General features: G+C 29.0%; 2 protein-coding genes across 3 annotated transcripts; one reads left to right on the top strand and one right to left on the bottom strand.

The window, feature by feature from the left end:
- Positions 1 to 4,702: 4,702 nt before the first annotated feature.
- On the bottom strand, positions 4,703 to 10,934 carry LOC100813510 (pre-mRNA cleavage factor Im 25 kDa subunit 1). Its single transcript, XM_041009645.1, has 8 exons — positions 10,759 to 10,934; positions 8,903 to 9,078; positions 8,605 to 8,650; positions 6,593 to 6,686; positions 6,432 to 6,505; positions 6,265 to 6,351; positions 6,076 to 6,186; positions 4,703 to 5,686 (listed from the first exon to the last, which is right to left on the bottom strand). The coding sequence occupies exons 1-8, from the start codon at positions 10,843 to 10,845 to the stop codon at positions 5,615 to 5,617; spliced, it is 747 nt and encodes a 248-aa protein (XP_040865579.1). The 5' UTR covers positions 10,846 to 10,934; the 3' UTR covers positions 4,703 to 5,614.
- A 5,633-nt stretch (positions 10,935 to 16,567) lies between these two features.
- Positions 16,568 to 20,002, top strand: LOC100814053 (uncharacterized). 2 transcript variants are annotated; one of them, XM_006597775.3, is made up of 6 exons: positions 16,570 to 16,799; positions 17,572 to 17,641; positions 18,134 to 18,250; positions 18,466 to 18,592; positions 18,675 to 18,792; positions 19,614 to 20,002. In XM_006597775.3, the coding sequence occupies exons 3-6, from the start codon at positions 18,142 to 18,144 to the stop codon at positions 19,674 to 19,676; spliced, it is 417 nt and encodes a 138-aa protein (XP_006597838.1). In that variant the 5' UTR covers positions 16,570 to 16,799; positions 17,572 to 17,641; positions 18,134 to 18,141; the 3' UTR covers positions 19,677 to 20,002. The 2 variants fall into 2 exon arrangements, with proteins under 2 accessions (XP_040865580.1, XP_006597838.1); XM_041009646.1 differs by lacking the exon at positions 17,572 to 17,641 and having other exon boundaries at positions 16,568 to 16,799.
- Positions 20,003 to 26,799: the final 6,797 nt, after the last annotated feature.

Raw genomic sequence — 26,799 nt, forward strand, 5'->3', positions numbered from 1 at the left:
GAAAAATAATTAAATTTAATCCATTTTGTTTTAGCTACTTAAAAGAATAAATTTTATATTAAATTTACAAAAGAAACATGAAGTTGTATGTATTAGTTGATTTTGTATTTGAAATAATCAATTACTAGAAATAAAATGAAAAAAAAAGTAGATAAAAAACTATTAAATTTTAAGCATAAGTTTAAAAAATTATATCATTTGAAAAAGAATATCTTGCCAAATACAAATAAAATATAGTCAATAAAGAGCCTTTCAAGGTACAGTACAAAGAAGCTCGTGGTTGGAAAAAAAATTAGAAAAAGGAACCATACATTACTCTAAATTAATAGTCCAAAGACTGACTTTCTTTATGGTCTTTTCTGATCGAGATAATGAGTATTTTAATCATTTTCTTGGTCTATTTCCTTTGATGCTGCAAGGATGACCGACCTTGGTGTTGGGCAGCAATCAATTGACATAAATCAAATTGTCACAATGTTAGAAGGACAAATAAATGCCAAAAGATAGGTAAAATTTGCAACCGTGTCCAAAATGTGTCCCCAGAATTTATATCACTACTAAACCTTATCATTGTCCTAGCACTTATATATATCATTACGATATGCTTTCATTTTTTATTTCTACGGATAAAAAAAAAAACTCATTCTAATGACTGATGCAACCCCACCACACCATCAGATCTGGATTTTTATGCATTTTAATTTTTCACACATTCATGTATTCAGCAATTCAAAATCAATCGTGTCATGAAAATCAGACAGTTCATATCTTATTTCAATGAATCATGAGTAAAACACACATTTGCGATCTTCATCCAATGGTTACAAATACTGCGACTATGTGAATGCGTATAAATTTAACCGCACTAAATCTGGTCTCCACGCGATGTCACTCCTGATTATCCGTTCCAACCCAACTCAGCAAATCAGCAACAAATCAGATACCAAAGAACAAGAAACTAACCTCCAACTGTCAGTATTTTCTTTTCTTTTTGGTCTTGTTTATGGAGTTAACATATTGGAAATCGATGAAAACCAAGTTAAGGGTAAGGTTGTGCGAGAACAAGCACAAAACCAAGTCAAATATTATGCAAATGCATCTGAAGCTACCTCACTAGACAAAAACTGCGTTATCTGCAATAAATAGATAAGGGTTTCATAATATTAGAAAATAAATTGATGTTTTAATTAGTTATTTGTCTAATAAAAAATAAAATAGAGTTTATTTTTATAAAATAATAAAATAACGAGAAAAAAAGTAAATAATAGACTCAGAGTATGCTATAAATAGAGACATACTAGCTCATTTTTTACAATTAGGATATGTTTTCCTTTTCTTTTTTTCTCTCTCAAAACTCTTTCTTTTTTTTTGTATATATTCAAATCTGTCTCAATAAAATTATGATCTCAGACTTTTTAACCGTTAGATCATTCTAAAATTTGGACACCACATTCAGAATTCATTTTCACACATTCCCATCATTGGGATTTGCGAAATAATATTGATAGAAAAAGAAATAACCCTCGCACAAAGAGTGAAATTGATATTCTAATCTCTTCTCCTTCTCTTTAATGCTTGAAAACCCTAGTAAAGCAACTAGGGAAAAAGCTTGAAAAATCTTAAGGAACCGTTAGAGACACCTCTATCACTGCCAAACTGCACACGTGAGTCCGCTTAAAAGAACACGTGTAAGGATCCTTAGAGAATCAAATTGGAGTTTATTTTGAAATGTTTATTGTATTGTAATTCTGCCTTTATGATTATAATCACAAGATTATTATGTTTGACGGACCAATTGATGCTCTGATGCGAATTGGTTGATAAAACTGAGTGTTCTTCGTTTTTTTATATTTTTGAACCTATGATTTTGATTCATTTAATTTTGATATGATTATGTGAAATTGTTTAAAGGGTTTTACTCTCCATGTTGTGAGAAACATTTTTGTATAATTTATTTGTGTTTTGAACAAGATTTACTAGATTAGCATGAGAATTAGATTGTTGGAAATGTTCTTTGTCACATTTTGGTCTCATAAGCTTATTACGGGTTGATGATTATAACACATATATATGTATATGAATTGTTAAAATAAATTAGGAATTAATAGTTTCAAATAATAAAATTAAATTGAAAGAAAATTAATATATGAAGATTCAATGATAAATACTTTCAATACATTTTTAGTTTAATTATTTATTAACTCTTTTTAATTGAAAATAATATAGTTCGATTTAATATATGCATGTTTTGTGTCAGGTAAATATTAATACTATGTGATGTTTATATGATTCATAAGGTGTGATAACATGTTAAGTTGGGATTATAACATTGTGATTAAGATTTGGTATATGTGATAAATTGAGTATGTGTTGAATTATAAGATATATGTGTATTGAGATTTTATACGCATTGAGTTGTGAGCTATGAACTATACAATCACACAATTGTAAGACCCTTAAGGGCAACAAGTTAATGTGCGACGAGTATTGTGATGGGATCCACTGTGGAAACCCGACGAGTTGAATCACTTTGAGGCACGACGAGTTAAAATGATTTTGAAAACAATTGAATAGTTGTGTGTATTGCATAGTTCAAACTCCAGTGACACATGTATGATTTTAAATGCCTGTTTTAATGTGATGATTAATCATATGAACATAACATATTAATATTATTATTGTGTGATATGTATATGATGAATGAGGCGTGATAACGTGATGTCTTGGGATTATAAAAGTGTGATCAACTGTGTATAAATGACAAGTTGAGTATGTGTTAAATTGTGAGATCACACGAGTATTGAGATGTTGTGTGCATTGAGTTATGAGTTATAAACCATACAATTACACGATTGTAAGACCCTTTAAGGACGACGAGTTAATACGCAAAGAGTATTGTGATGGAATTCATTGTGAGAACCTGACGAGTTGAATCACTTTGAGGCGGGACGAGTTAAAATTATTTTGAAAACAATTGAGGAGTCGTGTGTTTTGTATAGTTCATAGATAGAGTCTGCATGTTAAAATGTTTTTTGAGTTGGACCTGAATCAACAGGGAGAGACCCTAACGGACTCTTCGGAGTTTAAGCCTTGGGGGTAAATACACCCGATTTGAGTGCTCCTTTAAGCTTGTGTCGATCCCACATGGTTGGAGCATTCTCGCAAAACAGTGTCACCCTGACTAGTAAGAGTGACCTAACTTATCAGTGTGCGGTCTGTCTTATCATGTACTCCTAGGCGCCTGATGAGATTTTTCATTGACATGGTATCACATTGCATATAGGATTGAGTCTTAGTTTATCTGTTGCATAACGCTTATGTAATGATCATTGTGACTTGTTACGTGATGGTAGGTAATGAATTGTGTGAGTGTGAGATGTTGTGTTGTACTTGAGATGTGTTGTTCTGAACACGTAATTAATGTGAAGGTGTGGAATGTAATTTTGTGATTAAATCCTTGGGACGTACGCAATGAGTAGTAAAATTATGTGAATTGTGCTAAGTTGAGTTTGTTATACTTATATTATATATATGTTTTCGTTTATCTCTACATGGTTAGGAATGTGATAACTCATTCCCTGGGTATTGTTTATGTTTGGATCTTGTTATGATCTCGAACCTTGTGTTTGTGGGAGTAAATGGTAGATAGATGGCTTTAAAGAACCTTGTGTTAGATGACGCTGGGACACAATGCTTTGATAGGATGTGACATTGATGCATGGGTTTCTGTATTAATTGCATGAAATTCTAGACATGTAATTTTTATCATTTTTGAGTCACGTGCTGATAGGGGTGGAAATAGGTTAGGCCAGGCTAGGCTTTGAAAGGCCTGAGCCTAGCCTACGAAGAATTTTTTAGGCCTGAGCCTGGCCTATAGCCTATCAAAGACTTTTATTTTGGCTCGACCTGACCTTTTTAAAAGTCTAGTCTGGCCTGATAGCCTTTTTAAAAGCCTTCTTCACATTAAATCTTTAATATTCCTTTTGCTCTGGAGTAGGTAGGAACGTAATAGGAAAGTTAAAGGAAAATGAAAGTCAATAAAAATAATGAGGAATATAAAGGGACACATGACTCACACCTAAATTGTAATTAAAGTCTTACTTGATTATAGGAAATGACTCACACCTAAATTGTAATTAAAGTCTTACTTGATTATAGGAATAGAAGTTATGGAGCAATAATGTGTAATCAAAGTCTAATAGTTTAAAAAAAAATTAATTATACCCAAAAAATAATATAAGTATATATACATATATATAGGCCGGTCTATCAGGCTTACAAGGCTTTTTAATAAGCCTAAGCTTGGTCTATTTAATTTAATAGGTTTTTTAAAAAGCTTGAGTCTAACCTTTTAATTAAATAGGTAAGTTCAGGTCAAGCTTTATGTAGGTCAGGTCGTAGGCCGGCCTGGCCTATTCCCACCCCTACGTGTTGAGTCTTTAATTCATTCTCTGGAGTTTTGGACGGTCTTGTTTTAAGCCGGGAATGTTTTCATATCCTTAATTGATAAGTTTTTAATTTGGTGATTAATGCGAATGTGAATTTTTTTACCTACGTGAACTCCATTATGTTTATTGAATAAAATCATCTTATGTAATTTCGCATTTTCATGTATTTTATTATATAAATATGTATAACTGGATAAAGAGTATCAAATTATCTATTAAAATCCATCTGCATAAAAGACTTTGAAAAGTACAAGTAAATTTCAACAAAGGCTAATTATTTCAACATTGTATACATGAGTAGCATCAAAAACTCTTCATGACTAGTCTATCTCTAAGAAGTTCGATAAAAAAAATTATAAAAAAAACCTCCATTGCCACCAACTCTATTAACATTACCTTCCCTTGCAGCATCAGTACTCTCTTCTCTAACCTGTCAAAACCAGTCTAGATTCTCCTTTTGGCATTGGCAAGATCAGCTGCTCAAGCATTCTTTCTAGCACCACAAGATCCTTCCGGCATTCAAAACACCATTTCAAGAGCCAAAACCTCACTGTTTGGTATATCTTAGAGATTCTATGCCAACAAGTCACAATCTCGCATCACGGCCATCAAAGAGTCAAAAGTACAAAGCCTTTTACTGAATACACTTGCATGGCATCAAGTTACATGCTGATGAACTAGCTGTTTGTTTTGTCGGTCAGACAGTTCTTAATGAAGACCTAACTCTTTACCTTCTATGTTTTCCAAGAAACTTAGAAGCATAATGCTAATAGTTATATGATGCCTATGCAAGCTTATGTGTTATCCATTATCATGTCAAGTGAAAACAAAGGCAGAATGAAAGAACCAGTCAAATCCATTACTCTAAGAAAATTTCACACTAACCATGCAAGTATAATATATGTAGCTATTTTCAACATTACAGTATAATTTTTCGTATAAAAGCTATGACACATACAAGCCTGTGTCTGGACACCACAAGAGGAGAGGATGCAAGTATAATACATGCAGTTATTTTCAACATTACAGTATAATTTTTCGTATCAAAGATATGATATATACAAGTCTGTGTCTGGACACCACAAGAGGAGAGGATGCTAACGAGCAAAGGCTGCCTAATGAGGCCACTTGAACTCTGGATGATAAAAATAGGTTACAATCAGGTATCACGATTCAATCATGTTGAAAGAGAATTTTGACAGCAACTGTGGGACCCCTGATATAATTTTCCCATATGTCTGAAAAATGCACAGTAAAGGGGTCAACCTAATCATTAACTGAACACTCCAGCATTTCTCATTGGAAATATTGGATAAGACAGACTATAACCAACCAATGTCCTTACAGTTTTCAGGAAAACAAACTAGTACTCCCAGATGAAGTCAACCACAATCACCATAATGAGGGGGGGAAAAGGAATTGTTATCCTTGAATAATGTCAGTTTGACCATGCTATCCTAAAGTATGTTTTAATTTATAAACATAAATGAACTATAATAAATAACACCAGACTAGCCACATGTACTAATTTCAAATATTACTCTGAAGTGTGAATGAAGGCTTAATGATATCACTTATCAGAGCAACCTAGATACTTTCCATGCAGATGGATTTTCTTAGTCCATACCTTGTGATTTTCATGAACTTGGCACAATGGGACTGCAAGCAACCTCATGTTTTTTGGCACAATGAATTTTCGACTCTCTGGAAGCTTCACAAGGAAGACTTTGATACACTCCTACACCAGAAAGCGAGACTATGAAACTAAGATATCTCCTAACAGAACTTGTATAAACAAGCCATTGGAATTGTGTACCTTTGTCTGTTTCACATTAGGTGGCAAACAAGGAAACACTAATGTTTCAAAATCAGGCCTCCACCACATCTCAAGGCATTCACCCACCTAAACCAAGTAAATTATAGTTCAAATGCTCTATGTGATGTGAGGTTTGTAATGACAAGTAAAAAAGACAAGTTTAATACCTCCCATTCTGACCCATCCCCATCTTCGATAATGGAGAGTTTCCTTGCCAGCTTACGCTTCAATCCATCAGTATCTAGAAATTCACAATTTCATCTTCAGTAATATATCACAAAAACATTCCCAAAGCTTTTCATTCCAATGTTTGAGCTTCCTCTAATACCTGATTCACCAGGCCTTAATCGGCCACCAGGAAGTTTATATATGGAATTTCTTATTTGCAACAGCAACAAATGAGGATGTTTGAACAATTCAACCTGATAAAAGAACGTTTACATTCTCAGTTCAGAATCAAATTGCAAAGCTTAGGTGTTGGACAATATCTATTTAGCACTTCGGCAACAAAATCAAATGCCCAATAGCTAAGATGAAGATTATGAATATAAACTTCAAGAAAAGTTAAGTCAATCACGTCTTCCCCAATCTCAATTTTCAAGAAGAAATCTCATATGTTTACTTGCAAAAGGAAGTTTGAAATAGAAAATAGACCTCAGGAGGCAATAGAAGAATATCTATCTTGGGTAAACTTTAAATTAACAGTAGGCATGATGAAATTAAACATATATAAAAAGTCATATAATGGAGAGGAGATAGTGTGGTAAGTCACGCCAGAGCAAGTGAATCCCACTATTTTTAAAACAGCATACAAAAACTTTTTAGCTAGACAATCAATCTCTGCACCAGTATCAGTGTGAATTTGATACACAGTAAAATCAAAAACACTTTATGATACAACAGAAATATAACTCCCTCTCCAGATATTTGAGAAGTTGCTGCTCTGCCTCCAATATCTGAGAATTTAAAAATTAATTGGTTCTCTGTTTTAGTTGATTAAACAACTGCTTTAATTAGAGGGCGAGCCCTGGTGCAGCGGTAAAGTTGTGCCTTGGTGACTTGTTGGTCATGGGTTCGAATCCGGAAACAGCCTCTTTGCATATGCAAGGGTAAGGCTGCGTACAACATCCCTCCCCCATACCTTCGCATAGCGAAGAGTCTCTGGACAATGGGGTACGAAGTTTTTTAAACAACTGCTTTAATTAAGGTCTAATATAGGTAAATACAAAAACTATTAGTTTGAATCCTCATGAATGTCCCATTCGTCTTAAATTTTACTTACATAATGATCACAATAATATACTGGATGTGAATTGGCAAAATTTAAGCATAATAGCTAAACGGCGTGTTTGATTCCACATCAATACAGACTTGACACGGAAGCTTCAAACTGTTGCTTTTGCATAAATATATATAATTAACATGATTTTATTGCTGGACGTGAGTATTGGATGTGTGTCCAAACATACAGCAAGGGAAGAGAGTAAGTGGAATCACACAGACAAAAACATGACACATAGAGTAATTGGAAACACAGACAAAAACATGACATGGACAAGGCTATTCTAACGAGAATTTATCTTTAACAAGATATCTACTCTTAAAGTTTAGTTCGTTAAGAAGGTGAGCATGCACTTTTAGGTAATGATTGACCACCTTTTTTCTTTTCGTTCAAACTAAACACATTTTTCTGAAAGTTATTTAAAAAATAGAATTTAATTTTTATACACATGTAAAAAAAAATTATCTTGTTAACTAATAAAAAATCATACAAAATAAAAAATCATAGTTTGTATGACTATATGACTTTGAGGATAGTTATTAGATAAGTTAACAAATTTATTATACAATCAAATTATAATTAGATGACTGAATAAAAATTATTTATTCTTTATACTCTCGGGTATATAGATAATTTATGCACTCAAAAAATTAAGTACCTTAATTCTTATACAATAAGCAATTTAAAAAAAAAAAAAAACAATCTTTCTCTTTTCTCTCCCCACACTCTAGTTTCTGTCACCTTGCTCTGTTGTCTCTGTCTAGTCTCTCAAGTCATCTTAAAAGAAATAAAAAATTTCAAATTGTTTGTTTCTTCCTTTTGAAATTCTTACTTTGAGTTTAAAAATAACTTCTAAGGAAAAAAAAGAAGCTGGCCGAACATAGCCTAAACTAAATTAAACGTGAATACACACCTCTTCTCTTCCACCATAAAAATTGTGAGGCTTATGGTCCCAGAAACTTATACAAGAAATCACATGTAATTATTATGAAGTGAAATCAAATAAAAGAAAATGCAAGAAGCGAATGAATGGCTAAAGGAATAACCAACGAACGAACCAGTACGACAGCTTCCACACAGGTTCGTATTCCTCGGGCAGCATAGCTAACAACGCGCAAATTCAAATATCAAAAAAACAAAACAGTTAAAAGAAGAAAACAAAGAGAGACACGTGAATTGCAATAAAAAAAATGCAAATGCTAAGCTATTGAGATATACAAAATTACGTTTGTTTATGACTTTTTTTACGCTCTCTTGTGATTTTCAGGATAAATATTTTCTCTTTTTAGTTCTTTTAAGTAATGCCTTAAGCACTGACACTAAAAATTAAACAGAGAGGGGAGAAAGAAAACGAACTTGGATTTCATCCTGAGAACACGATCAGCTGAGGTGAGGTATTTGGAGGGAAAGGCATCTTTGGATCCAAAGTAGTAACTGCTCAAAGGATAAATATCGAATTCGAGGCTCTGATCATCGTTTCCGCTGTTTGGATCATGCAAAGCTGTGGCACTTCTTCTTCTTCTTCTCCTACACTACTTTATTGGTGAGACTCTTATTTATTTTCTCAAGTTGTTCTATTCTTTTAGTAAAAAAAAAAGTGATTATATTTTAACAATAAAAAATTTTAAACATTAAATTAATATTTTTTTTCCTCTTTATCTCTCTATATTATACTATATCATCAATCAAATCACAAATTATAAATAACTCATAATTATCCAATAAACATTAAGTAGTGATTTACTTCACCGGTAAGAAGTGGTGTTAAAAAATATCTTAAATTAATTGTTATTTTAATTACAAGTAAATTAACGATAATAAGATTTATTTTGTGGAAAAAAAATATATTTATTAGGATTAAATTGATCTACAAATTTTTAATAATTTTGATTAACTTTTAGTTAAATTCTAACTCACCATAGATAAAAAAAATATTATAACATTTTTAGAAGAATAAAAAAAATTACTGTATAAACTACTTTTTTATTTTTTCTTCTAAAATTTTTTTTTGAAAAAATATTTAAACAGACTGAACAGGTTGGATAGTCTATATAATTATGAAGTTCTACATTCTAACATTTTGTGGCCTCTAGCGTCTTACTCCACTCTAAACTTTTAATTAAATTATTATAATTATAATTTTAGAATCTAAATTTATTTTATATCGGAAAGTATTTAATGATTTCAAAATTTACTATCGTAGAGATTTAATTTTTAATGTGTCACATCCTCAATTTTTATATTATAAACGACATAATTTAGTTTTTTAAAAAATCAATTAAAAATATTAGCTGAGCATAATTTTCTTTTCTTTTCGAAATTCTAGTGCTTAGGGGGAACAAATAGGGTTTAATTTTCTATTTTCTACTGCTGTTGGTGGTGTTTTGCGATCTTTGTGTGTCCATTGTGTTTGCCTATCCTTCAGAGATTAATCTTATAATTATGATTTAATTTCGTAAAATAGGAGTGTAATTTGAATTTATATAGTTTATTAAAAAAATTGAATTTATACGGGCTTACAAATTATCTAAGCGTTAAATTGGATTTCGCCTGATAATTTGATCTTTTTTTATATGATGAAGTGAATTCATAAAGAGAGGTTTACTTTCTGCACTTTCCTACTCTAGTAATTTTTAATTTCTTGAATATTTATAAACTATCCTCTTTATATTATAACTTTTTAGACGGGATATTCTTTAATATACTTGTAATTTGAAGATGTAATCTACTATCCTGAAACATATTTTAGGATATATAAGTCTATTATGAAATATTCATTTTGCAATATATTTGTAATCCAAAAATATATACTGAAGCACCTATTTTTGAAGAAAAATTTCAAACACATTGTTTCAAAATACATATTTTGTAACACGTTTTTGAAATTTACAAATTTATTATAAAATATATATTTTATAATACATTTGTAAATCTGAAATATGTTTCAGAATACCTATTCTAAAAGTAAAAAAGATAATCAAAAGTTATCTATTACAAAATAGGTCTTCCTTAACATATTTTTAGGTTTAAAAATATATTACAAAATAAATATTTCATAATAGATTTAAAAATACTAAGATGTTTCAAAACACCCACACTAAAACCTAACACCCAACACCCACTCTGCAAAAGCCAAACACCAAACACCTACATTGGAACTCAAAGCCACAACAAACCAAAGGATTTTTAACCAAAAAATGACCATCACTTACATTTGTTGGCATTCCACCTAGAGGGTGAGTCCCACAAACCACTTTGTTGGTGTCATGCCTAGAGGTTGAGATCGTAAACCATTTCATTGAAATCGTGTGAGTGATGATGATACAATGGCTGTTGCGTGGGATTTTTCGACTGAGGTTAAGAGGTCACCCCAATCGCGTGAGGGTGAGACATTTGGGGAAAGAGAATGTTAAGACTCATTAAAGGTAGTTTTGTTCACACAATTAAAATGAAGAGTGTAGGAAGCAGGTAGGGAAGTGCAGAAAGCAAATATCTCATAAAAGTGCAATTTATGATAACAATTATGGGCTATACTAATGGAATTGGGCCTCATAGTTTTCAGGCCCAGAAAGCCCACTAATTAGTCCTCTTGGTTCTCAAAAAAATCCCAAAAAGCTCACTAATTAAGCAGGTAGGGAAGGGCAGAAAGTAAATGACTCGTAAAGATTGCAATTTTTTATAACAATTTTGGGCTACTAGTAATGGACTTGGGCCTCACTGTTTTCAGACCCAGAAAGCCCACTAATTAAGTCCTCTTGGTTCTCAAAAAAATCTCAAAAAGTGTCAGCATATTGAGTTTTGGCATGTACACGTCCAAAGCACGAAATATGCATAAATCCAGTTCAAGTTTCTAATTCTATAAAGTAATCCATATATCAAGAATCATACTCTAAACTTTCAAATGAATTCCATCCTCATTTTGAATAGAATCATAGGTGTTTTTCCTTCCCCGATTGGTTGTGACATCATCAAAATATTTAATATTCCTATCTCCAAATCTGAATCATTTGCACCTTAATTTTTTATACCAAAGTAACTCATCTCCAAAAAGGATCTGCTCATATTCTGACATGGAGATCATGAAAAAAAGAGTTTATGCCATATGGCAAATGTTTATGGATGGCATTGAGTCTGCTTATAAGCTTCTTTTTTTTTAACTTTGAAAATATTCCCGAACTAAATGTTCCAAAATTTGAGCATGTCTTGAAGCTTTCATTCATTATTATTACGTCATGTGTTGAATGGTGATGCACCAATTGGAGAAAGTATTGTGGTGCATAATAAAAATCTTCCAATTTGACCTCTTTTTAAGTTTTCTAGTACATTAACATTAATGGGGGGCTAAGATTGATTGAGTCAACAGCAGCCTTGGGCGAAGGCAAAAATTCAAATTTTGCAGCTACGTTTAGACGTAGAGAAAAGAAACAGAGGGATATTTTTATGATTAATTAATAATTATTAATTTTTAAAATAAAAATTTACAGACTAATATAAGTTTAAAAGAATATACTTCACTAAATTTTATTTATTTTTGTAAATATTATATAATTTTTAAAGTATATTGTTTTCCTTAATATATCGTTTACTTAACAGTAGCGTTTAAAGCGTCTTTTACACTTTATTGTTGTTTCATCTTTTATCATAAATATACTTCTAAATTGAATAAAACCTTAAAAGTATTCAAAATTTTGATGAAAATAACAATTGAATTACAAACAAATAAAAAAAGACAAATTTAAATAAATAAATAAGGCTTATCCAACTTTTTTATATAAATAAATAAATAACCTTAAATATCATCTTAGATTTTAAATTCTTGACTATACAACGTAAGGCTTGTACAATTATTCTGGTCGCTATATTTAGGTAGATCTCATTTACGTCAAATTGCAGTAATTACCCGAGAAACGTGTACTGTTTGTTGCCCTACTATTATATTCATTGCATTAGTTTTCAAAGGATGTTTAACCCTGGTCGGTGTTTAAAATCAAACCAACAGTTGTAAAGTGTTAAATCCATAAAAAAAAAATTTAAATCTGTTAAATCGAAAATTTCAAAAACCAAAATTTTTTAAAAATCACATATTTTTTTACATTAGGTTAATTTTCAGATGTTATTATAAAAATCAAATCAAATCAAACAAACCACATATTATAATTATTATAATTATGTTTATTTTTATATTAATAATTAATAATAAGTATTAAATAATTTATTACTTTTTATTTATTTTATAATCAAGATATATATTTTATTTTCTTACATTAAAAAATGTATTAATATTACTAAAATAATATTAAATATCAAGTGATACACAAATTACTATTATATTATAATAAAAGTTGATAATATTATTTTGTATTAATATTATATGAGTGAACATAATAATTTTTAATTAAAATATGTTATATAAAATTTAATAAAAAATAATTCATTTTTAAAATTATATAGCATATATAATAATTATGTAAATTTAGTTGATATATTTAAATTATAATATTAAAAAATAAAAATAATCATAAAATTAAACCAAATCAAACCAAAAAAATTAATTTGATTTGTTTCAAAATTAATATTATATTTAAGTCGAATCAAACATTATTTTTTATTTTATATTTTATTCAGATAATTTTTTATCTAAAAATTAAATCAAATCAGGCTACCAACACAATGCATACCACACTCGCAGACTATATTGTAACAATAGAATCTTCAATAAGATTCTACAATAATAAATAAATAAATTAAGATCCATTTCTTTCGTTTGTTATAACTCATATCCTGTGTTTTTATATGAAAAAACCTCCCCACGAAGGTTACATCATACTATTTATTAATCTATAAATGAGTGCTACAGTAGTTTATATATCCTTATTTCTACGATCTCCTTTAATGATTTTTAAGTATTTTAACATTTATTAACTATTATTATTAATATTTTAATGTTGATTAATATTTAGCTTCGACAGTTAATAATTTACTATTTATTTACTCCAATTCCCTTAAATCAAAATTCAATTAATTAACTAAGTTGTAAGACATAAATTGTGGTTGTAAACCATTTATTTTTCCTTTAATAATTAGAAATGTGGTCAAAATAATACTTTTATCTATAAAGTTTAAACAATCTTTTCCTTTTGAGTTAATTTTTAGAACTAAGCGAGATTCAATTTATTTATTTTAAATATGATATGGTATGTTAAAATAGCACGTGCAGTAATATTCCTCTTCTATTTTGCTAACAAGTTTGAAAGCTTAAAAATAATACGAACCGACCTCTTTATTAAAAGTTTAAATAAATACTCAATTAAGTTTTCATATATAGAATATAATCTATTTTTAAATTATTATCTGACATTCATTTTTTTTAATCAATTATTTGAAGGAAAAAAATTATCATTCAATTTATTATCTATCATTAGTCGTCTTCCGATAAATGATGACATGATAAATGAAATATAATATCATCACGCCTTGTCACACCTCATTGTCACATCATCATTTTCGATAACATGATAACATGACAAGATGTGTTACTGATTGGACGGACAGCATGATGACGTGACAAATAATAAGTTGAAACATAAAATTTTTTATAAGTAATTATTTAATAAACATGAATTTTTAGGGAGTAATTTGAAAATAATATATTTTTCAGGTATGTAAAACTTAATTAAGTCAATCTAAAAAATAACTTTTTAGTTAATATATGATAATGAAGAGTTTTATCAAAATAAATAATTTAATTTCTGATGAAATGATAAATAATAAATTTTATTATTTTATCAAAAATAAAAATAAAAATGGTAAATTTAAGTTATATTTGAAAGTAAATCTTATAAAAGTCAATAAGAAAAAATTATTTCTCAAACACTTTTATTTGATAAAATATTTACAAACTTGTCAAAAAACTCAAAATTAATTAAAATAACTTGATGAACATATATGCAATTTACTTTTATATAAACTTAAGAAACTTTATCCTATTTATTTTTAAGATAATTCCTCATTTAAAATAAAAAATAAATTAAATTAATAAAATATTTTTTACTGGTAGGAATAAAAAAAATACTATTTAAAATTTATAATAATCCATCTATCAATTTATTAGGTTTAATCAACAGAACTAGATTAATAAGATAATATTAAAGGTAAAATTAAAGAGTTAAGATGCATACATTTAATATCTAAACAAAGCTAAAAGAGAACCAACAAGATCAAATGGTGAGATGTAAATTTAATATTTTGGATCCATTGAATAATGAAGGAAGTGTGAGGAAAGTCATAACATGTTACAACATGTGTACCTTGATCATAAACCGTAAAACACTAATTATATATAGTTTAAATAAGTTTTTCATACCTGAAAAATATACCGCTTTCATATTACCATCTAAAAATTCATTTTTTGTCAAATATCTACCTAATTTTTTTTTTAATGTTTCAACTTACTACATGTCGTTAATCTTCTTTCCTTTTGTTAAGTGATGACGTGGTAGACAAAATGTCATGTCATCACGTCCAATCATTGTCACACCATTGAAGGTAATGATATGACAATAAAGTACTCATGACAAAACGTTATGATATGACACTCCATCTGTCATATCATTACTTACAACTAAGGCTTGTGCCCTTCCATCCTTTGGATAGACAGAGAGGAGGGGCAGAGTTTTTGGTTTTTTCATGTTGTCAAAAAGTTGAACAATAAAAATGGATGACTAGTGCCTGGTCGAATTGATCAGATCATGTAGGAACAAGGTTCAAGTCTACCTGTCTGTTAGGATGTCTCAGCTGCATACATCATTGCACTTCCACTTGACACTTATCATTAATTAGAAACGGCTCATCTTGCTGTGACCTTCTCTTGAATTCTCAAAACTTCTTTCGCTCCATCCTCGCTGGGGTAGAGAACCCATCGCTGTCTCGATTGTGCTACCAAAGACTTTGGGAAAGTCGAAATAGGAGAGCACTCATCTTGGGGTGGGTTTACTACTTAGATGCTTTCAACAATTATCCGCTCCGCACTTGACTACCTAGCGTTTATCGTGGACACGATAACTGGAACACCAGAGGTGCATCCTTCTCGGTCCTCTCATACTAGGAAAAAGTCATCTCAATGTTTTAACACCCACAACGGATATGGTTCTAATGACACTAATAAAATGAAACTAAAATTTTTTTCAAGTATTTGGTTGAAAAAAAATGTTAAATAATAATCTAAAAATAACTTATATTCCAGGAAAAACTTAATTAAACTCTTAAAAAAAACATTTAAAAAACAATGTGTGCCTCTGTAGCTCGTTGCTACTTACTCATTATCATAATTTTATTTTAAAACAAACGTTTGACTTTTAAGACTTCTAAAATGCAATAACAATTACTAAGTCATACTTTATTTTTTTTCTCAGAATTGTTATTCAATTATTTATTATTTATAACAGTATTAAATTATTCATAGAAAATAAAATAAGAGGAAAAATTATTCCACCACCGCCAAGCACTGGCCAGTGCTGACCATTGACCAATCAAAAGACACTGTTATGAAGAATAAAAATGCAGAGTCAAACCAGAGGTTTAACAGTCAATTACAATTTGGTTTCAATGATTTTTATTTGCAATCAAATTAAGGTTTACGAAGCGGCAATAAATTTTCAAACATAATTTTGTAATATATCCTTTATTATGAATAAATTTGTTGAAGTGAAATTCACAAACTTTTATAATTCTTTATCAATTTCAGTCAATGACAAAAAAAAAATAGTAAGTTTAAGAAGTATATGAAAATCTCTTTTTTTTTTTAAAAAATGTGAAAATGAGCTGGTAGAGGAAATTAATTAAAACAATGTGAAGCAAGGCAAGGAGGCTGCGTAAATATACTGTCATCCGTTATTTAAGAATTGCAGAATTGACTATGTGACAAAGACAATTTATATCACCAAAAAAGAAATAGACAATTATATTTATTATTCAAATTGATGTATTAAATTAAGGTTCGTATGATTTTAAGAAGACAAAGACGTCGTCAATTCTCTTCAGCTTCGAGCTGTTTTTAACTTTTATTATGTTTGAGATGCGCTTATTTTTTTGGAAAAGGTCTGAGATGCGCTTATAATACAAGAGAAAAATGGGGTAACGAAAATGGCTTATCATGTTTAAGCACCTCTCCAATACAAAGAAGTTCTCTTTTTTGAAATTATTTTCTGCTCCTTTCTCCATTCTTATCAGTGGAACTTCTTGTTGTTTTTCCAAGGCAAGTGTTTTTTTTCTCTCTTGTTTTTGGTGTTTTCTCAATTCTGTTTTTGCTTTTTTTTTTTTTAATGGGTATTCCATTTTGCCTTCTGGGAATTCTCATGTCCTTCTTATGCATAAAAGCTTTTTCTTTTTTATGTTTCTTTGCCACCTTTAAAAGCCTTTTTTTTTCTTTTCATCATCTTGTTATGTTCCACTGTTCCTACATGTTTTGTTATAGATTCAATGAATTGTATGAGCTCAAATTCTGAATTGGGAGATGTTCTGGATAACTTTAAGTAGATTTTTTCATACCTTTGGTTCCTCTGTTTTGAATTTTGATACCCGTTGCAGTACAATGCATGATTAGTTTCTTAATTTTCAAGATTGGGGTTTTAGGTGGCTAATAGTTTTGTTGATTCCAATGGTTTTGTTCTCACTGGTCATTAATATAAAACCTTACATTTCAAAGCCTCTTGCCTCCGAGGGAGCCATGAACAAATGTTCTAAGGTTCTCAGTAACATACTACAATCGTGAAGCATTCTGAACAACAAGTAGAATGCTAGAATTTCCCTCAGAAGTAAGAACAACTGAAAAAGTAAATGTACATAATCACTTGAGTTCTATAAATCATGCATTCTAAAGATTTTCTAAGCTTCAAAGTCTTCAAAACTGTCGTGCCATATCTTGTAATTGTTATGTATTTTTCTCTTTTATCTACCTATAAAGTGAAACATATTATTGGTCTCAAAAAATAATTTTATCTAAGGTGTCAACTAATTCTGTGAAACAGGGATTTTGAGTGTTGTTTTGAACAGTTAAGGGCTGAATCTGTAAATTAGCACTGCAACACAGGGATAAAGGTACTCAAAAGTCAAAACGTTTTCTTATTAATCTTATTAAGCAACTAATTCCTCTAAATAAAATTATTAATCTTATTAATCTTTATAGGCTTATTAGATTATAATTATAATAAGGAAAAGCTTCTTGGTACCTTTATCTATATTGTCTTTCAAATGTGCAGAATGTGCTGCTATGTACTTATTCACTATTCTGATTCAATAGTGATCCTTCACTATTCTGATTCAATAGTGATCCTTCTCATATATGCCAGTTTGAAATTTTATTCAAACAATGTAAATTAAATAATATATTGGCATCAGCTTGATATGCAGGAGATATTTGAGATTTGAATGGTATCCGTCTTAATCTTTCACTCCTTACCTGCACTTTATCCTTGATTTTCCACTATGACGATATTACTGCATTCATAACTTGTATAAGGCATTTGGAACTCAACAAGAAACAATGCAACTCAATGCACTTACATGAAATGTGATTTGGTTTGATTACAGATTGTGGTATGGAAGAAACTGTTGATTTGAGAAATGGTGTGGAATTGGCAGCATCAGTCTCTGATAAGCATCTTGACCTTCTAAGGCCATCAGCACGAAATTATTCAATTTTTAGAGGTAATGACTGTCTATGAATATGATGATATATCACTATACCTGAAATTCAAAAATTAGTTTCTACTTTCTAATGGTTTTACTTTGTTTTTCATACTTTAGTTAAAGTGGAAAGCAGGGATTAGTTAAATAATACAATTACAGCAAATGTGTCTCTTTACAATCACCATAAAGTTGTTTAAACAAGTTTGCTCTAACAACTTTTATGGCCATGACAGGTCAAGCAATGGATGTTGCAGACCATGAAAAGGGCAACTATACCCTAATTAGAGGTCCAGAGGATTTCCAAACGGGACTTTATGACAAACCCCTTCCATGTTATGGTTGTGGAATTGGATGGTTTTCGTAAGTAATTTATCTACTTACTGTCTTCCCAAATTTCTTCTTCTTGTAATCTTGTCTTATGGTTTTGTGTGTTTAATTTCAGGTTTCTTTTTGGATTTCTATGTCCACCTCTGTGGTACTATGCAACAATCCTCTACTTTGGAAATTATTATAGGAAGGATCCTAGGGAACGGGCAGGGTTAGGAGCCTCTGCAATTGCTGTAACATTTCTCTTCCATCTCTCTTGTTTAATTGTCTGTGTGCTCATGCTTACATTTTCCAAATAGCCATTGTCAACATAATGCACTAGAATATCATCAACCATAATTATGTAAACTTCGTACCCCATTGTCCGGAGGCTCTTCGCTATGCGAAGGTATGGGGGAGGGATGTTGTACGCAGCCTTACCCTTGCATATGCAAAGAGGCTGTTTCCGGATTCGAACCCATGACCAACAAGTCACCAAGGCACAACTTTACCGCTGCACCAGGGCTCGCCCTCATCAACCATAATTATGTAATTCTCTTAATTACCTGCATATCAAATTCCCTGTACCACATACTAAGCGCGTATTATTGTTATTCATTAAGGGTTAGCCTGATAGGTCCAACGAAAACCACTAGGATAAACTCTAATATAATATAATCTTAAAATTTGAGATTAAACCTAACCTAACCTCAAAAGTTAGTTCACGAGATGACAATTGCCTCCTATTTTATATCCACTATTTTGGCCATATACTATACTCAATGTGGAATCTCTAACACAACTTGTATGAAGCTAAAAGAAACCTGTTGAAACTTGAAACTCCTATTTACAAGCAAAGCTTCTAATGGTCAGACTCAAACATACATTTTCTCAAATTGAACAAGCAAGTGAGCTTGGAAAAGCTATATACCCATTTTAGTAGTCATTGTGGATTGCTCTTCTTTATAGTTATTCATTCTTATCATCCTAGTTTTAGATACCTCATACCATGTATTATTGTATTGTTCACTTTTTGTTTCTTCATTTTCTTCTGAATGCCCTGGTGATCTTGCAGGCATTAATATGCTCAGTAGCATTGCTGATCGTAGGAGCTATTCTTATGTTACGCTCCCCCTAATGCTAGTTCCGGTAATAAAGCGAGAATCAATAATTGATTAAGATGGAAATCAAAAATAGTTGCACGTGTATATAACAAAATATGAAGAAAAAATACACTTGAAGATACTACATAGGCTGTACCATTAGAGAAGGATGAGAAATCACAGCCTTGGTAAATTTGTGTATTAAGTGTGCACAAAAGAAATATATCTCACGTTAAGTTGTTACAAATCTTATAATTTTTACTATTGATATTTTTTGGACAAAGAGAGTTCCATGTTGGAGAATACTTATGGCTATTGATTTTGCTATAATGTTATTTTGAATAAGAGCACATGTTCAAACTCTCATTCTAGCATCATCCTCCAAACACTGTCTTGAAAGTAAAGCATAAAGAAAGTTAAGGCAAGAATATATAAGTGTTGAAAATATGGAACCTTCCGTTGATCAAAGGATCACCGTGGCATAAATTGCATAGTCTCGTCAAAAGATTTATAAATCTCACAATTACAAAGATTAAATGTTCATAATAACCAAAAATAAAAGGTTAAATTAATCCAAAAAATTTAAATTTTCATTTAAAAAAAAAAAAAGAGTTTCAGGCCTTTGCTAGACACTTTTTTTTGTCTATTTCCTTGTGGTGTTTTTTTCTACAGTTCTGGAATTTCTTCCTATACTTCTCATATTGCTTCCAGAATGATCATTCCGAAAACCATATGAGAAGTGCATGAAGCAATTCGGTAAGTGCAGGAAGCAATTGCCATTTCCTTGTTTAGGCACTTGTGCATTCAATCGTAGCATGGGCCTTTTGGACCATACTATTGGCCCATTGATCCAAATGAGAGATGTTAGGATGATCCATTAAGAATGAGAAACGTTGTGTCCACGACCAAATCAATGCACGACAACTGCATAATGTTATAGTATCATTTTTTTGTGTGGCATGTAATAGTATCAAATTATCAACAGAAGCCATACCCTACACATTACATTACATATTATACGTATGGTCTAATTGTAGGCCAATTACCACAATTAAATTGATGATTAAATAGATGGGCAACGTTGCTTCTCGTTTCTCCATACTGTCTCCGCAATCCATTGAAATCAAACCATGTATCATTATCAAAATCACATCGTTTTGGTTTTAAAAAAAATTTATAACTCATGAAACCTTTTAAATGAAGTTTATTTTTTATTATTATCAATTTTTTATGTATATTATATTTTTTTTTCAATATTAGTATGATATTATATTAAAATATTAAAAAATATATATTTCATTAAAATCAATTTGATCTCATTTTAATTCCAATTGAACCATTGATCCTTGAACCAAATATCTTTATCAGTTCCATAACTGATCCAATTTTTAGAACATTGAGACTAACTAAAAAATTAGTTGAAAGCTAAAAGTTAGAAGTTGATAATTGAAAGTTGAAAAGTTATATTATTAAACTATAGGTGTTCAATAAAAATAGCTGAAGTAACTTTAAAATGTATAATAATAGAAAAATAATAAATTTATAATTTATTTAAAAAGAACAACTAGGAAATTGAATAAATATATTAAGGATAAAAAATAAAAAATAAAAAATAGAAATTAATGTTTTAAAAAATATTACTTTAAGTATTGTTTTAAAAAATGTTAGAAATCACTAAAAAAAACTTGTTTATCAGACGCTAAAACAAATTTTTCTATCAGTAAAAAAGTTACAAACTAAGTAAAATATTTTGTTCAACATAACCTTAACCCGTAAATAAAAAAAAAAAAAGTTCTTCAATTTAGCAAGCTAAAACAATTACTTAACTGTTATATAAACAGATGATACATGCAAGCTATGTTGATTAATCTCACAATTTTTAATTTATAAGAGTTAATAATACTTAATTAAATTACTAAGGAAAGTCACACAAAAAATTAAATCACTAATGAATAAAAAAATCACTATTCACCCATTTATAATAAAATCTTAAATTATTTTTACACAAAACGTCTAAGTAAAGAAAACTCTCAATATTAAGTGCAGTTTCAATTTTGGTAAATAGACTGAGCTCAAGTGCGCAACCGCAGTCTAATAATTGAAAAAAAAATCAATATTTTAATTATTTAATATAAAAGAAAAATGATAATATACTGAGAAATCATATGTCATTACAAACATTCAAACAATATATATTTACATTTCCAATTTAATTTTAATGACGTGGTGAATGTGATAAGAAGACGTCCCATATTCTCATCGGCATATAGGGGTCTACATGGATAACTTTGATAAAATCCCTTATCTAATTTAATTAAATTTGAATGAGTTGATTTAGGTTAATTTTTTTTAAAAAAAATAATATGTTTGTAAATGTTTTAAGTTGGGTTAGTTCAGTGAATCAAAATATTTAAATTTATCTTTTATTTTTTTAAAATTTAATATTTTTTATAAGTTAAAATTTTATTAAATGAAATATCAAATACATTTCTTTTAATTGTTACGTGTAGTCAGTGGACAAAAATATCAAGAGAGGAGTCACATTATTATCATTATTTCCACGTAAGTTAACATATCATGTTAAATATGATTTAAAAATTAAAATATAATAAACGAACAACACACTCACGAAGCCAGAAAACCCTAAAAACTAAAACTATTACAATATAGTTTGACAATTTTAATATTCTCAAATAGTCAAATGGGTAGTGTACACTGAAACTTCAATTAAATCTAAAATAGTTTAAAACAAATTTAAAAAAATAGATGTTCTACAATTAGCTTTGCTACAACATATTTGAACCACAAAATTTGAAGCATAATAGTAATTGATTTTTTAAAATTTAAATATATTATATATGTTGTATATAAAAATAAATAATAATAATTTAATATAAATCAATTGATCAGGTCAATAGGTTTAGATATTGAAACTCGTAACTCAAAGGTTGACAATAGATTGGGTCAGATTTGACCCAAATACAAAAAATACTCAACTATATTGTTTGAGTTGGTTTAGATTAGTTTGGCTGTATATAAGAACACTCTTATTTTCACTACTCCACTCTTCACTTCCATGTGACACATGGTAAAAAAAAATGAAAAGATTTTTATTGTATGTCACTTGTGTGGGCTTTTTGATCAATTGGGGTAATTTTTTTAAAATTTATCAAATGAAGGTAGTTTTTGAATCAATTCTCATTTAAGGGTAAGTCGTAAAAATATCTATGACTTCATAATTGAAAGTCCTAAATATTTATTTGACTTTTGATTTTTTATTTTATATTTTTATTATTGTTGTGAATTTTGGTTGAAGTCGTGAACATTGATTCAATTTGTTAGAAATTTCTTAGAAGTCATAGGTTGGTTACCTAAGTACTATATTGAGTTTTATATAATTTTTATTGTTCTAACGCACAAGTTGTAAAACATATTATGATTTCTTTATTTTTTTATGCTAATTTTTTTTGTTTCAGTTTGGTTATTTATCTTTTAAAAATTTCAATTTGATTATTTATTTTATTTTTTTGTTTACTTTAGTTCTTTATCTTTTTAAAAACTTTATTTGATCATTTATCTTATTTTTTGGTTCTGTTTTCTCCTTTCCCCCACTTTATTCTTAACAAAAGTGTTCATCATTAAATGATTAACAACATCGAGGAAATAAATTAAACAAAAAAATAAGATAAATGATAAAAAATAAACTTTTTAATAAATAAATGATTAAATTGAATAAAAAATAAGATACATGAACATGTTTAATTTTAAAAAAATAAATAATCAAATTGAAAAAAGAAATAAAACAAATGACTAAATCACTTTTTTTAAGGTGCATGTGAAATTAAGACTTTAAAATGGTATGACCAATAATAACTTTGGAGGCAACAAAGCTAATATTTTACCCAAAGTCGTGTGAGATTTCACGACTTCTAAGTCATGACTTTGAAGTCTTGTGTAATTTTTACAACTTTGAATTTGTTAAGTTAAAAAAAATACAAAAGTTGTAAATCAATAGAGAAAAGTGGTATTATTTCTTTTGACTTCAATGAGAATAAATGTTAAAAAAATCATAAGTTGGATAAAGTTTTATAATTTTTGTTTATGAAATTATGAACACTCTTATGACTTACCCTAAATGAGAATTAATTCAAAAAATACTCATATTTGATAAATTCAAAAAGAAAAAATTTATACCCTTTGGTTCAAAAGGCCCACTTGCGTGTGAATTTTTATAGTAGATGTAAAGCATCATTTTATATGCCAAGTAATTATTTTTTAATAGCACGCGGCCTAATTTGAATTATTTAAAAATTATGAAAACCAAATAATTTGTAATTATACAAATCAATTTAAATTTGACAAAAATATATTTGCTAAGTAAAATTTTATATGCCGTCAAGTTTTATCGTTTTGTGCTGGATTTTAAATATTGTTTTGACGATCATGTGTGTTTAATTATTTTGTGCGAGAGAGACATAGTTCAATCATAAGAAACACAATTGTTGTTTCTGAGTTTTGCATCCGCTTAGAAAACAAGATTTTACCAAATTAAACATTTTCAATCATAAGAAACGACAATTTTTGTTTCTGAATTGTGCATCCACTTAGAAAACAATTTTACCAAATTAAACATGTTAGTTTTTGTTTTTTTTCTTCCCAACTTTCACTAGCAATCTTAACTTTCACATGATTTTTAACACGTATTTTTTTTCTTTTCATTTTTTTTATTGAACATGTGGATCAGCCAATGAAGAATTATTTGAGCTTAATTAAAGATTTCAAATTTAAATTTCAAATACAATTGTATTAAATACTTAAAAAAAATTGTGTCATTATAGTAATCATATTTAACTCAAATAATAATTTTTATACTTATGAATTGAAAACGTTATCAAGAAGTTTACAATTATTCTAACAATATTAATTTTCATAGAGAATACCAATGGCAAAAAAAAGTGTGTATCTTTTGTTGGGAATTTTTTTTTGACAAATCTTTTGTTGGGAATTAATAAACCAAAATTCCGCTTTCATGAATTGAAAATAGGTACTGGATAGAAATAAAATAAGTATAAGAATACAAATATAATACCAAGAATTTTAACATAAAAAACGTTTTCAATGCGAAAAAAAAATAAATACTAAATCCACTCTTCAATACTTTTCTCACATTCTTGTAATTATGAAGAAATTTCCAACATCTTAGAGTCTCCAAGGGAATTGTTTGCAGCAAACAGAAGTTTACAGAAAAAATCCTCCTCATTTCTTCCATTTCTATGATTTTAAAAAATATATATTTTTCATTAAACGTGTATCATGTTGGTTTCATTTATTTATCAAAAACTTTATTAGTAATAAAAAAATGAATAGAAAATAAATGGAGAGGATCATGACCCAAAGTTTACACTTTTCAAAGAAGCATTAAATTCTAAAAAGTAATCATTTCAAAGTAAACGTTTGTTTGGTCCTTTTTTTTTTTTTTTTAACTTTGATAAGTAATCATTTGTCTCTATCAGGTTGCGAATCCTCACTCGTCTCCTTGGAGCAAAGTAAATGTAAGTAGGGATAAATCTACTTTAAAAGCCCCCACTAAGTTTTTAATTATCCTCAATATAAGAAATGTTTATAGTTATAAATTGCTCTCATAACCTAAAATATAATTAAATAATAATTTATAATATAAATAATGCCCCACTAATATATAAATATAAGTATTTTTTTAAGTATTCTTTGAATCCAAAGATTTTTTCCTGTTTTAAACTGGGACATCATCTTATCTCCTAAATTTTCTCTAAAAAAAAATTATCAAACGAAAGAAAGAATAAAAAACCACATGAGACCATTGTTGCATTAATCTCTCCATTTTGGGAGAGAAAGCATATGGTTGAGCATATGACTATAGTGCACTTATTTTCTTATTTAAAAATATTTTCTCAATTGGTACTATATTATATTATATACATATTTTTTTTTCACTTACTATATAATCAAACAAGAAGTCATTTGGTGGGAGTTGGGTAGAATGTTAGAGGTTTTAGGTTTAAACCCAAAAGCGATCATTGTACAAAAAAAATGTTCTTTTCACTTTCTTTTTTTAAACAAAAAAACAAGACTTAATTACATTTTAAACCTCAAATTTTTACTTTTTTGGTTAATTATACACCAACAAATTAACTTGAGACATTTTAGTTTTAATTTTAAAAAAAATGTAAATTTTACTTTCTATGGTTGACCTAACGTGACATGATGACAAAAGCGTAAAAGTTGAAGGTAAATTTGATAAAAAGTAAAAAGTTAGAGAGAAAATTCATCAAAAAATTAACAAATTTGAGAATAAAATTCACAAAAAATAAAAATTTTGGAATAAAAAGTATAACTGTTTTAGCATAACATGTCAACTCAACAAAGAATGATAAGATTCGTAAATTATTTAAAAAATTAAAAGATAAAATGTGTAAAATTAATTTATTGGGGATGGAATTTATAAGAAAGTAAAAAAAATTAAGAATAATAAATGCAATTAAGTCTAAAGATAAGTGTTAATTAAACATACACTTGAATACAAAATGGTACCAATCCTTATAATTTAAGTAACGATATAATTTGATAGTTATGTAACGGTCTCATATAATTGCATTATGTAGAAGAATAATCTTATTTTTCATAAATACTGTACTGAACTCAGACAAGATATATATCTTCCGCTAGAAAATACTGTCATCTATAGATAAATAAAAAAGATGATACCCTATACCAGTGAATTCCCCTCACTTTTTAGGTTCTGCGGTTCTATTAATAAAACAAATAAACAAAAGGGGGAGAAACTTCCGTGAAAGAGGTCAATTCTTTATTTGATTTGATTTGATTGACCTTCGCAACAAACTATATACATGTTTAAGATTCCTTAGTAAATAATGGTTCTCTTACCTTCGATGAAAATAGAGAGAGGTTAATTCTTTAATCATGGAATTTAGTCCAAGGGATGTCAAATTAATATGTAGTAAATTAAAGTTCAGAAATCCACATTCCTTGTTCAATGAGAGTCAATTCACCACCTTCTTAATTCAACTAAAAAAAATGATGGCCGAGATTCTTAGCAATTAGTAATTACTAATACACCTTCAAAATTTCTAAAACTATATATGAAACATTGAATAATGT

Source organism: Glycine max, chromosome 15 (genome assembly GCF_000004515.6).
Source record: "Glycine max cultivar Williams 82 chromosome 15, Glycine_max_v4.0, whole genome shotgun sequence".
Lineage (NCBI taxonomy): Eukaryota > Viridiplantae > Streptophyta > Magnoliopsida > Fabales > Fabaceae > Glycine > Glycine max.

What these genes read in the sequence shown, in the direction of transcription:
- LOC100813510 (XM_041009645.1), bottom strand. Translation starts at nt 10,845, where the DNA reads ATGAAATGGTTTACGATCTCAACCTCTAGGCATGACACCAACAAAGTG. An exon ending in GTGTGGAAGCTGTCGTACTG is followed by an intron (nt 6,687 to 8,604) that starts GTTCGTTCGTTG and finishes TTCTTTTATCAG; the next exon opens with GTTGAATTGTTCAAACATCC. An exon ending in ATTAAGGCCTGGTGAATCAG is followed by an intron (nt 6,506 to 6,592) that starts GTATTAGAGGAA and finishes GTGAATTTCTAG; the next exon opens with ATACTGATGGATTGAAGCGT.
- LOC100814053 (XM_041009646.1), top strand. Translation starts at nt 18,142, where the DNA reads ATGGAAGAAACTGTTGATTTGAGAAATGGTGTGGAATTGGCAGCATCA. An exon ending in AAATTATTCAATTTTTAGAG is followed by an intron (nt 18,251 to 18,465) that starts GTAATGACTGTC and finishes TGGCCATGACAG; the next exon opens with GTCAAGCAATGGATGTTGCA. An exon ending in TAGGAGCCTCTGCAATTGCT is followed by an intron (nt 18,793 to 19,613) that starts GTAACATTTCTC and finishes GTGATCTTGCAG; the next exon opens with GCATTAATATGCTCAGTAGC.